Raw genomic sequence first — 13,092 nt, forward strand, 5'->3', positions numbered from 1 at the left:
GGGGAAGCTTGCTACATGGGCACAGCTCACTCTACATATTGTACTGCCCTCTCTTGCCTATCTAGATAGCTAGGACATCCATGGTCAACTCTGACCAAAGGAGACTGATAAACTTTATGTCTCCAACTTCTAATGATTTCTTCTTGTCACTTAATTTGCCAAATCTTCTCTTGGATAGTAGGATACTTTTACAAAAGTAGCAAATGCACATTTCTGAGACCTGAAGCTAATTGGTATTGCTTAAAATAATTGGCAGATCATGAAGGGTTTGTAGTGAAAAGGGAACACAGATTTTAAATTAACATTTCAGGTTAATGACCTTACATAAGCACATGGAATGTACATTAAACACAGATGGACACTGTCAGAATTCTACTCAAACTGTTACTCTGAATAATTATTTGTTCAGTCTAATAGCTGACCTCATGCTAGTACCATTTTGTTCCGATGCAAATCTATGTTGAACAATGCTTCACTTGTAAGTCAATGTTGATCTAACAAAGCCATCGTGGTATTAATACTCCTGAACGTTTGCAAAAGCGAAAACAACGCTCAGAAAAATGCCGGTGGAACTCAGCAGATCCAGCAATACCTAGTGATAGTAATAATCAGTCCATGTTTCGGGCCAAGACCTTTCATCAGTCCTGATGAATAGCTACATTTTAATCATTTGGCCATAAGACGGAGACGTAGCGTAAAGATTTTTTACACCTCATGTATATGAAATATATAAGTAATGAAGTCAATTCAGTTCACATAGCAGCCTGAAATGTTGTCTCGTACACTCAGCCATTAGTGGTATCTTTAGCAGTGCGAGGTCGTGGCCGAGGGACGGGTATGGTGTTCAGTCTCTGTTGCCGAGGAGTGGATTATATTTGATCCCAACCAGGAGAAAGGAGGGGGTGTGAATGAAATTTAGATATTGTTTGAACATAGAACGTAGAACATTAACGTACAGAACATGTCCTTCAGCCCACGATGTTGTGCCGACCTGTTAACCTGACCTAAGATCAATCTAACCCATTCCCGCCAACATAGCTCTCCATTTTTCTATCGTTCATGCGCCTGTATCGGAGTTTCTTACTTGGCGAGCTTGCGCTCCTTGGGTGAAGATGTGAAGCTTCCTCTTAAATCAGAAATATTACAATGAAGTTCTGTGCTTGCCGGCAAAATGCAGTAATTAAAGATTTTCAGAAATTACATTAGAAAGAAAAGGTTAACGTAATATTCAAAGTTAATTGTGAGTTAAATGCATACAGTACACAGCTGGGATAATTCGGCGACAAGACCATTAGAGGTAACATATGCAACATGTGGATAGACATATTAACGAGGAGCTAAAGATTTCGAAACGTCAAATCACTACTCAGTAAACGGATAAGTCACCAAAGAAATGGTATTAACCTCTGAAGCTAACTTTTCGAAGCGCTGCACATGAGGACAAGTCAACACTGACCGCCGCCAGGAAAGCTACCATTGCAACAGATGCGGCATTAAATAGTATCCTTTCATGCAAGACGGGTGACGGTATTTATGAGGGTGTCTCATTCAGCCTATATTTTAATGTCCTGTTGCAAACTATTAAAAACACACAAGAAAATGCATGTCTTCAGGGCACATTTTGCTGCGTTCTGTGCGTCCACGCTGTTTATTTGGAGAAAAAAAACCATGTGCTCACGAGAAATTGAGGGGTGCGCCAAAATTCGAAATTTTCCATATTTTGGTAGCTTTTAAAGATGTAAAATACACAGTTATATGGATATAGAATAAAAATGTAAGTCATCAAAATAAAATCGCTTCTTGATTCCGCGCTGATCGCGCTGCACGCCTCATCAATCTGTCACTCCTGTACATCAACTCCCCGGGGCAGAGTTCCACACACGCAAAAACCGCTAGTTCTGGAGGCCCGCCTCCTCTCCTCGATTTTGATTTGCTTGTGACGCCACAGGTTCGCAGGATGATTGGTCAGACCTACCGTCTGTAAAGGTTTCAGAGCCACGTCCACCTCGCGGCGTGAAGTTCGGTTGCTCTCGCACTTTGCCGGGCAGAAAATGTTGCCAGAGAAGAGAGCGGTCGAAGGGTGCGCTGACTTCAGTCGCAGCATCTCTACAATATCCTTGACTTTCAAAAGGTGATCCTGGGACCTGTATTTATCAGTAGAAGGATTTTTAAAAAAAAATTATAAAGACATAATTTGCTTGTAAAGGAGATTGAAAAAGAAGGGAAATATCATAAATTTAGTAAAGTACGCTATCCATGGTCCTGAAGACTGGAATATCCAAGCCGGTGAGAAGAACACATTTTGAGGTCTAATATTCGACGGGGACCCTTTAACATAAAGGCAATATGATCGAAGGCAAATGTCACTCAGTAGCTGCTTTGTGGGTTTATCTCTGGGGAGTTGCGGTGTTCCTCAGGTAAGAACAAGTTACTTTAGTTAACAGGTTAGTTTATGTTTGAAAAGGTTCCTCGTCCCTTGGCTTTGGGATGTTAAACTGTTGTTTATTGATTTGCAGCCTGTGTATAAAGCAGTACTTCCGGATATTGTGTCTGAGGATTAAAAAAAATGTCAGGGTTTAAAGACAGTTATTATTGAGAGGGGTGTCCGAAGTTGTACCGTCTTGTCACTGCCTTCATCAACGGGAGCAACCAATGAAACCTAAAATGTGAAGCAACTAAAGAAGAGGTTTATTAGATGCACAGACGAACTTACTGTCAATCCTTAAGATGATTGCGTTGATTTCGTGTACGTATTTGCTGTAAGTAAAATAATGTAGAAAATAAAGATAACAGAAAGCTGTTAAAGATAATCATGCGCCCTGCAAGTAATTGGTTCGGGAATCAGAGCCACAGGTTGATGCAACAGGAGCACACGCGCAGCGACTGCTTCGGAATCACTGCACTTAGAATTAAGCACATTTTTCTTAGTGTAGTTAATCTCGGCAGTGGCCTAGTAAGCTCTGCGATGGCGAATATCAACGTAGTTACACAACCATCCATCTTTCTAAAAGTAGGATTAAGCAGTGATTTACAGCAAAACGTTGAACGGAACTACAAAAAAGAATCACCCCACCCACCGTTGTTTTTGAAAATAAATGTTATATTCTACACTTAGGGAGCCCGGTTGTCTGTTTTTTTTTATCTCTAGTGTTCAAACACCGTTTTTATTTACCTATTGCTGTCCCTTTTTAGCACAGTTGTGGTAGCTTGCCTCTCACTGTGCACCAGCTAGTGGCCAGTGCGTTAATTTCATCGACTAACAAATGGCCTCAAATTCTACGTTCTGTATCACGATCGCAGGAAATGCCACGGACCTTCGTTTGCTGGTCTCTAAGTGCAACATGCATTAATTCAGACAGTTTTTGGAATTTAGAGTAATATTTAGCTTACTTGCGAATTGAAATGCATTTGACATTGATCTGATTGACGACCCATAAAGAGAATCTTCGTTCCAGGTGTCTGCAAGGATCTGCTTGGGAGAAGCTCCAGCACCACATTCCCCGAATTTACTTTGCAAAGAGCAAACCTATAAACACAAATATTGTGTGCTTTATGAAGGGAGATAAATTATAACCTGGACTGCTAAATATGGTTTAATGAACAATTTGTGAATTCTCTCTGATAATCGAACGATTCAAATAAATTCCCTAACTTACTGAAGAGGGGAAATGATTATAACGGAAATAGATTTAGCGTTGGGCAAATAAATTAGGGAAGTTTAAAGGTTAGATAAGAGAAAAGATCATTCAACAGTATGGCTGTTATTTACCATACCTTATGAAAATTGTCTGCATTTGCTCCTCTGGCATGTTATATGACTCAGGTATTTGCAACTTGTGTTGTGGCAGTCATTTCATAATTCTATATATTTGCCACTAAAAGTATTATTGTAGCCTACACAGATAACTCTTCTGTAAGTTGTATTTTCTTAATGGCAGGTCTGAAATATATTGCCTAAGGTGGTGGCACTTTCATAAGTGACATTACATGACTATTGAATGGTTTATCCCGTGTAGTCCAATTGTGCCAACCTTGCAAACGGGTCATGAGCATAACGGCCCTGATGATCTGGAAACACATATGTAGACATCAATCATATTTTTTAAAAGGTGTCAGTTCATAGTTGAAATTAACTTGATTTAGTTCAGTTTCTCATTGGAGCTATTTTGAGCCACATTTCGATTTCTCTTTGGTCAAGGCGCTGAAATTTACTCAGTGCACAGATGTATTTACATCACATACGTTTGACTCATTGTGTCTGTGCCAGCTTTCTGCAAAACTTGCCACGTCTTTTTCTGTCCCATGGTCTTCTCTCACAGTCCAGCAAAACATTTCCCCTTCAGCCATCTTTCTAGCTTCACTTGCTAGTAGGGTTCTGTCAAAATTCCTCAAGGCACACAGTGAGGGGGATGCAAGGAAGATGATACAATGTCAATATATGTAACACTGGACTGAAAGATGTTGATTGCTCCACATGCTTGGAAAGATATTGGGACTTACGTCAAATATTGGATTTCAAAAACAAATGTCAACTGAAACCAAATTAGGAATCAAATATTGAAAGAAATTGTTTAAAGTTCAAAATAATTTTATTATCTTAGTACATATATGTCACCATGTATTTACCTTGAGATTCATTTGCGATAGTGTAACTTACTGTATCTTTTTTGTTTATTATTTCTATAGTAAAATGTAGCATATTATTGTGTGGAAGAAGGGAGGAAGATGTCAGGGTAGGGAGACGTGTCAAATTCCTCTAAAATTTCAGTTATGTATTTTTTATTTGGTTTGGAGAATCTGATTTTGCACTACTCCGTCTCTTCTGAACTGGCATACAATGCCTTGAACAGACAGTGGAAGCAGTTCTGTTTATGAAAAGGAATTAGTGGAGGAATATTTCAAAAGGAAAATGGATTTTTTTTTTAAAAAATGAACAGGAGCAACATCAATTTTCTCATCCAAAGAGCCAGTAGAGCCTCAATGGGCTGAGTGTCCTCTTTCTTTCTGCACGATTAGATGGCTCACCTGATAATGTTGCTGCACTTGATGTTATCAATCCTAGTTGACTGTATGCTGTAGCATTGGGGTGAAAATCAAATGAAAACATTAAAAACACATTATCATCTGACCTTCAAAATGGTTTAAATAAATATTTTTGCATAAAACCCTGCCTTTAATGTCTATTGTAGCTCTCTGTGTTTTAACTGTGTGTAGCTTCTTACTGTGGATATCCTGTGCTTTGGTAGACTAAGGAATGAATATCTGTGGGTATTCATATGCATTCTTTTCTGGACCAGAAGGAAATAATTCAATGTGATCCAAAGCTTAGTCCTTGCTGATTGCATACCTTTCTATATACTTCTCTGTAGTGCTCTGCCCTGTCCAGCTGAAAGTTGACAGCTGACTATTGGAGAATTTGATAAAAAAATTAATGTAACTGAGGGTGAAATTCATACTTTTCCTTTTAAAGACCATAACCAGTAGGAACAGAACTTAGCCCATCAAGACTACTCTGCTATTCCACCATGAATACTTTATTAGCCCTTTCAACCCTATTCTCCTGCCTTCTCCCCATAACCTTTGACATCCTTATTAATCAAGAATGAATCTCCGCTTTAAATATACCCAATGACCTGACTTCCATGGCTGTCTGTGTCAATGAATTCTACAGATTCAATACCTTCTGGCTAATGACAGTCCTCCTCATCTCTGTTCTAAAAGAAAACATACAACCTAGCTCACAATATATTCTGTGGAGGAATTTGGTCTTCATGTTTTCCTTCTATTATTCATAGTAATTAAGTTCTATCCTTGCTTTGATTTTGATGTATGTTTTCCCTGTATAGCTGAAGTGGTTTGAAGTAAATCAATGCATAATGAGATAATTGAAGATTGTTGTGAAAATGTAAGGTTGGTTTCAGTGAGAAGAAGCATTTACTGAGGTTAATACAAAGTACTTTCAAAAATGCACTGTTTGACTTGTGCACTTTCTGACATTGCTGTTGGCTAAGAGGTCTGGTGCAGCTTGTTTAACTAACATAGCTGCTGGTTAGTGGGAATTCTGCACTGCCAATGCCAGTCATGTCATACTGTATTCCCACGTTTGCGTAATGAAACTAGTTTTATTTGTCATATCTGCAATGAAACAGCAAAACGTGCAGTGAAATAGATTGTTTTGTATCAAATTAAATCAGCGAGAGTTGTGCAAGGAAGCCTGCAAGTGTTCCAAGGCTTCCAGTTGTCATGACATGTGCTGGCAATATTGGAGCCCAGGGGGGAGGAAATACAGACTCCGATGTATAGATAACAATAATAATTCCAAAAAGACATCGGTGGCTCAGATGAGCAATGTCATGAGAAGCAACATTCTCAAAACTAGGACCCTGTGATTAGCACTAATCAGGAACTACTTAAATAATACAAGGAACACTGAATCCCTGAGTCTATCAAAATAAACCTGACAAGCTTAACAGAAAGTCATCGTCGTGACTGTCCCTTGAGTTCGAAGATGATGGTCTTCGTTCTGTTGATCTATTTATGGGCTCTCAAGTGGCTTATGAGTCCAATCTTGGCTTTGAAAGTTCTTCCGCATTCAGGACAGGTAGTTCCAGATGGCAGATTGGGCTTTGGTTGTTGCTGCCTTCCTTTCTATTTTCTTCTCTTTTCTTCTAATTCTGCACATCTGTTGGCTTCGAAAGTTGCTGTTCCTTCTCGGATGATGGCTTGCCAGAGTTTCCTGTCCTTGGCAATGGTTTTCCAGTTGTTGATGTCGATGTTACATTTCTTCATGTTGGCTTTTGAGATGTCTTTAAATCTCTTCTGTTGTCCGTCTCTTTTACACTTGCCTTCTTTAAGCTGGGAGTAGAAGATTTGTTTCGGCAGACATTTGTCTTTCATCTGAACAACATGACCGCTCCATCTTATTTGGTTCTTGATGACGTAGGCATCAATGCTTGTTGTTTTTGCTTCATTTAGCACACTGATGTTGGTTCTTCTATCGTCCCAGCTAATATTTAAGATGTTTCGAAGACAGCGTTGATAGAACTTTTCAAGTGCCTTTAGATGTCATTGGTATGTTGTCCAGGTTTCTGATGCATGCAGGAGCACTGGGATTACCACTGCTTTGTACACTAACATATTGTTGTCTGTTCGGATGTCATGATCATGAAAGACTCTTGTTCGGAGACGTCCAAAAGCTGTTCCAGCGCATTTAAGATGATGTTGGATCTCGTCATTAAGGTCGACATCTGTGTAACAGAAATACCAGGAGATTGCATTACAAAGAGTGAGTCGCTTGAGAAAACCACAAGGAACTCTAAACAATTAATGACTGTCATTAAACAACAATTAACCAATTCAGGTGCTGTAAAAACCTTGAAGCCCAGTGCTCTCCAGCACCCCACATAGGGCCAAAGAACTCATTACACAAGTACCAACATGGCATGCCCACATGAGGTAATGAGAAGATAGACTAAATCCAGCTCAGACTGAAGCTTAAGAGTTTACTAACAGTACCGTATTGGGAATTCCCTTAAATCATAAATAGACTGAGGGCTTTATTCATTAACAGAAATAAAGATTCCCATTTCTCAAACAAATTCTCAGTGATGTTATGCCAATGAAGCTGATGAGCTGCTTAGTCACAATCATAAATTATGTTCAGTCCTTAACAGATATCAATTAAAGCAGTTGGATGAGCAGAGTTTGTACACATTACCCTCCCCTTTTCATCGCACTTTGGGTGCACTGACTAATGAGGGGTGGTGTGTGATGTGGCGATGCTAACTGGAGGCCAGGCAGGTGGTAGGCAGGCTGAAACTGTAACTATCACCTGGAGTTTTAGACACTTTGAAGTCCAGGACTTTGCTGCAGGATTCAAAACTTCACTCTGTGGCAGCTTGGCAGTTGGAGAGGATGCAAAATCAGTCTGCTTTTATAAGTGATAACAAAATTAAGAACCTGGCTGAGGCTGGATGAGTGGAGGACTAGATGTTGATTTGGAGAAGAAAACTTGCTAAAATTTGGGAGAGGTATGGAGGGCTATGGTTCAGGTGCACATTGATGGGACTGGGCAGAATAATATTTGACACAGACTAGATGAGCCGAAGGACCTGTTTCTGTGTTGTAGTGCTCTATGACTTGGTGACTAAAGCTTAACTGTGGGCATGGAACAGCTGTTCATTCCAAGCCTCATAAAAATTCAAGATATATGGTATTGCAGGAAAGATTCTAGCATGGATAAAGTAGTGGCTGATTGGTAGGAGGCAAGGAGTGGGAATCAAGGGAGCCTTTTCTGGTTGATTGCCAGTGACTAGTGGTATTCCACAGGGGTCTGTGTTGGGACCAATTCTTTTTACATTATATGTCAATGATTTGGACGATGAAATTGATAGCTTTGTTGCAAATGTTTTCAGACAATAGGAAGACAAGAGGAGAGGCAGGTAGCTTTGAGGAAGTAGCGAGGTGACAGAAGAACTTTGACAGATTAGGAAAATGGGCAAAGAAATGGCAGATGAAATACAGTGTCAGGAAGTGTATGGCCATGCACTTTGGTAGAAAAAAATGAAAGGGTTGACTATTTTCTAAATAGAGAGAAAATACAAAAAACTGAGGTGCAAGGGTACTTGGGAGCTCTTATGCAGGATTCACTAAAGGTTAATTTGCAGGTCAGGTCTGTGGTGAGAAAGACAAATGTGATGTCAGCATCCATTTCAAGAGGATTAGAATATAAAAGCAAGGATGAAATGTTGAGACTTTATAAAGTATTTGTGAGGCCTCAGTTGGAATATTGTGTGCAGTTTTGGGCCCTATATCTTAGAAAGGATGTGCTGAAAATGGAGAGGGTTCAAGAAGGTTCACAAAAAATGATTTCAAGATTGATTGGTTTGTCATATGAAGAGTGTTTAATGTCTCTCGGCCTGTATTGACTAAAATTCAGAAATATGAAGGGTGACCTCATTGGCACCTATTGAATGGTGAAAGGCCTTGATAGAATGGATGTGGAGAGGATGTTTCCTATGATGGGAGAGTATAAGACCAGAGGACACAGCCTCAGAATAGAGGGGCCTTTATTTAGCTTGGAGATGTGGAGGCATTTCGTTAGCCAGAGAGTGGTAAATCTGTTGAGTTCTTTGCCGCAGGCAGCTGTGTAGGCCGAGTTGTTATATATATTTAAGGTAGAGGTTGATACATTCTTGATTTGATGGGCCAAATAGCATAATTCTGCTTCTATATCTTATGGTCTAATGATCTTATACCCTTTTCTGTTGGCAAAGCTACTTCCAGCAGTTTATTTACAAATAATTATAAAAGCTATAGAGAATTAATACAGAGAATATGGATCATGAGCTGGTACCTAATTTATGTCTCACATCCTATTGATGTCATTGGATCTGGCTTTATTTATTGTTAGCTTTATTTATCACAAGTACAGCAGAACATTCAGTTATTTGCATCAAATCCATGAGGATTATGTTAGACAGCCCACCAGTGTCACCATATCATGCCACAACTCAGGAACCCTAAACCATACTTCAGAATGTGGGAGAAACCCAGAGCACCTGGAGGAAACCTATGCTATCACAGGCAGATGGTACAAACTCTTTACAGAGAGTGGCAGGAATCGAACCCCGCTCTTACAGCTGACACAGTAAAGCATTGCACTAACTGCTATGCTACCATGCCACCCATTACAGGGTGCAATAATACAGCTGTCCAAATAACCCAACCCGTGGTTGTGTTGACAAGCAGCATTCACACCAATGGGACACTCAGTGACCCAGTGCCTTGCTTTGTTTATCACGGTTGCATCAACACCAGACAAAGTCCTTTGTATAGTCCTCCAGTAATTGATGAGCACCACATCTGAAGCTTATGGTCCAGATACATCTGAAAGCCAATATCAATAAATAGAAAAGTTTGTTTGTCTCTGCTCTCTATTATCCACTTCAGGAATCATCATCATCTTCATGTGTGTGTGTCTTATGACGTGGGCGATCGTGGTCTTTTGACCATGATTGTTCCTGGCAAATTTTTCTAAAGAAATAGTTTGCCATCGTCTTCTGGGCAATGGGTTTACAATGTGGGTGACACCAGCTATTATTAGTACTGGTGCTGTAAAGTGTTATGCTAACTGTTAAGCTATTGTGCCACCTAAAATAAGTTTACCATCATCGGTGGTGGGGAAAATGATAGAGTCAGTTACCAAAGTTGTGATAACAGCACACTTGGAAAGCGGTGAAATCATCGGACAAAGTCAGCATGGATTTGTGAAAGGAAAATCATGTCTGACGAATCTCATAGAATTTTTTTGAGGATGTAACTAGTAGAGTGGATAGGGGAGAACCAGTGGATGTGGTATATATGGATTTTCAAAAGGGTTTTGACAAGGTCCCACGCAGGAGATTAGTGTGCAAACTTAAAGTACACGGTATTGGGGTTATGGTATTGATGTGGATAGAGAATTGGTTGGCAGACAGGAAGCAAAGAGTGGGAATAAACGGGACCTTTTCAGAATGGCAGGCAGTGACTAGTGGGGTACCGCAAGGCTCAGTGCTGGGACCCCAGTTGTTTACAATATATATTAATGACTTAGATGAGGGAATTAAATGCAGCAACTCCAAGTTTGCTGATGACACGAAACTGGGTGGCAGAGTTAGCTGTGAGGAGGATGCTAAGAGGATGCAGGCTGACTTGGATAGGTTAGGTGAGTGGGCAAATTCATGGCAGATGCAATTTAATGTGGATAAAAGTGAGGTTATCCACTTTGGTGGCAAAAACAAGAAAACAGATTATTATCTGAATGGTGGCCGATTAGGAAAAGAGGAGGTGCAACGAGACCTGGGTGTCATTATACACCAGTCATTGAAAGTGGGCATGCAGGTACAGCAGGCGGTGAAAAAGATGAATGGTATGCTGGCACTCATAGCAAGAGGATTCGAGTACAGGAGCAAGGAGGTACTACTGCAGTTGTACAAGGCCTTGGTGAGACCACACCTGGAGTATTGTGTGCAGTTTTGGTCCCCTAATCTGAGGAAAGACATTCTTGCCATAGAGGGAGTACAAAGAAAGTTCACCAGATTGATTCCTGGGATGGCAGGACTTTCATATGATGAAAGACTGGATCAACTAGGCTTATACTCGTTGGAATTTAGAAGATTGACGGGAGATCTTATTGAAACATATAAAATCCTAAAGAAATTGGACAGGCTAAATGCAGGAAGATTGTTCCCGTTGTTGGGGAAGTCCAGAACGAGGGGTCACAGTTTGAGGATAAAGGTGAAGCCTTTTAGGACCAAGATTAGGAAAAACTTCTTCACACACAGAGTGGCGAATCTGTGGAATTCTCTGCCACAGGAAACAGTTGAGGCTATTTCATTGGCTATATTTAAGAGGGAGTTAGATATGGCCCTTGTGGCTAAAGGGATCAGGGGGTATGGAGGGAAGGCTGGTACAGGGTTCTGAGTTGGATGATCAGCCATGATCATACTGAATGGCGGTGCAGGCTCGAAGGGCCGAATGGCCTACTCCTGCACCTATTTTCTATGTTTATATGTTTCTATCACCATCATGTTTCATGTTGATTTAATGTGGGTGATTCTGGTCTTATTCATGACCATGATTGTTCTAGGCAAATGTTTCTAAAGTGGTTTGCCAATGTCTTCTGGGCAGTATCTTTACAACATGGGTGACTCCAGCCATTATCAATACTGTTCAGAGATTGTCTGCCTAGCGTCAGTGGTTGTATAACCAGGACTTGTGATATGCATCAGCTGCTCAGATGACCAGCCACCACCTGCTCCCGTGGCTTCATGTGACCCTGAGTGGGGGGCTAAACAGGTGCTATGCCTTGCCCAAGGGTGAGCTGCAGACAAGCGGAGGGCAGTAGTGGCTTACATATCCCTTGTAGGGATGCATCTTCACCCTGCCACCCGAAATTCAGTAACAAATAGTGAATGACAATTATGGCCTCCAACTATTTCTTCTTTCAAATTTTATTATCAACACCTAATAACTTTTCAAAGTAGGAATAGACCATTTGGCCTTTCTTTCCTTTTGTTTATTAAAGTCACACTTGATATTTTATCTCAGCACAATATTTTTGCATGAAGTAGACATCCCTGGATTCCTTTGATACCCAATATGTCAAAATCAATAGAACTTTCTCCATCTCTACTTTGAATATACTCCATCACCAAGCTTCCATTGGCCTCTTGGGTTGAGAATTCCAAATATTCACTGCTATCTGCATAAAGAAATCTCTTATCTCACAGCATGCCCGCAACTCACTAACTGTAACTGTATGTCTTTGGAATGCAGGAGGAATGGAGCCACTTTAATGACTGATCCCTGGCTCTACTTGATCGAAAAACCATGCCAACATTTAGCTCTTTCAAACACATAAGTATTTTGTTGGTTTCGGTGAAAGGTCTCCATTCTTCCATCCAGGATACCACAACACATTTTGTAAATGAAACCCAGAAGATATCATTACACTAGTTTGTTTCGTTAGTATCTAAGCCAACATTCTTCCTTCAACACATACACCATTCTTCTCTATAGATGCTGCCTGGCCCGCTGAATTCATCCCACTTTTTGTGTGTGTACACGTAGATCAATGTGTGTTAGTCTTTGTGTTAAAGGAAGCATGTTGGCTTAGATACTAAAATTGGTTTATTATTGAGACATATACTGATGTACAGTGCAATACTTGTCTTGTATACCATTTGTACAGATCAATTCACTACAATGGTGCATTGAAGTAGGACATGGTAAAAACAGTAACAAAGTGCAGAAGAAAGCGTTACAGTTAGAAAGACACTGCAGTGCAAATAGACAATAAGGTGCTAGGTAGATTGTGAGGTCAAGAGTCCATCTTATCACAAGTAACACTTACAAAATATTTGAGGAACTCAGCAGGCCAGACTGCATCTATTGAAAAGAATAAACAGTCGACATTTCGGGCTGAGACCCTTTGTCAGGGGATTTGTTCAATAGTCTTATAACAGAGGGACAGAAGCTGACCATAAACCTGGGGGTATAGGATATCAAGCTTTTATATCTTCTGCCCAATGGGAGGGGGAGAAGAGAGCA

At 40.3% G+C, this 13,092-nt stretch overlaps 1 protein-coding gene across 2 annotated transcripts in view; it reads left to right on the forward strand.

Moving 5' to 3' along the window:
- The first annotated feature begins 2,078 nt into the window (after window positions 1-2,078).
- glra3 (glycine receptor, alpha 3) overlaps window positions 2,079-13,092 on the forward strand; it is a 257,459-nt gene continuing 246,445 nt past the window's right edge. For both annotated transcript variants that reach the window (XM_063049478.1, XM_063049479.1), the window contains exon 1: window positions 2,079-2,417. In XM_063049478.1, the coding sequence (XP_062905548.1) occupies window positions 2,347-2,417 (71 nt within the window). In that variant the 5' untranslated portion in view covers window positions 2,079-2,346. The remainder of the gene's footprint in view (window positions 2,418-13,092) is intronic.

Source organism: Mobula hypostoma, chromosome 5, assembly GCF_963921235.1.
Source record: "Mobula hypostoma chromosome 5, sMobHyp1.1, whole genome shotgun sequence".
Classification (NCBI taxonomy): Eukaryota; Metazoa; Chordata; class Chondrichthyes; order Myliobatiformes; family Myliobatidae; genus Mobula; species Mobula hypostoma.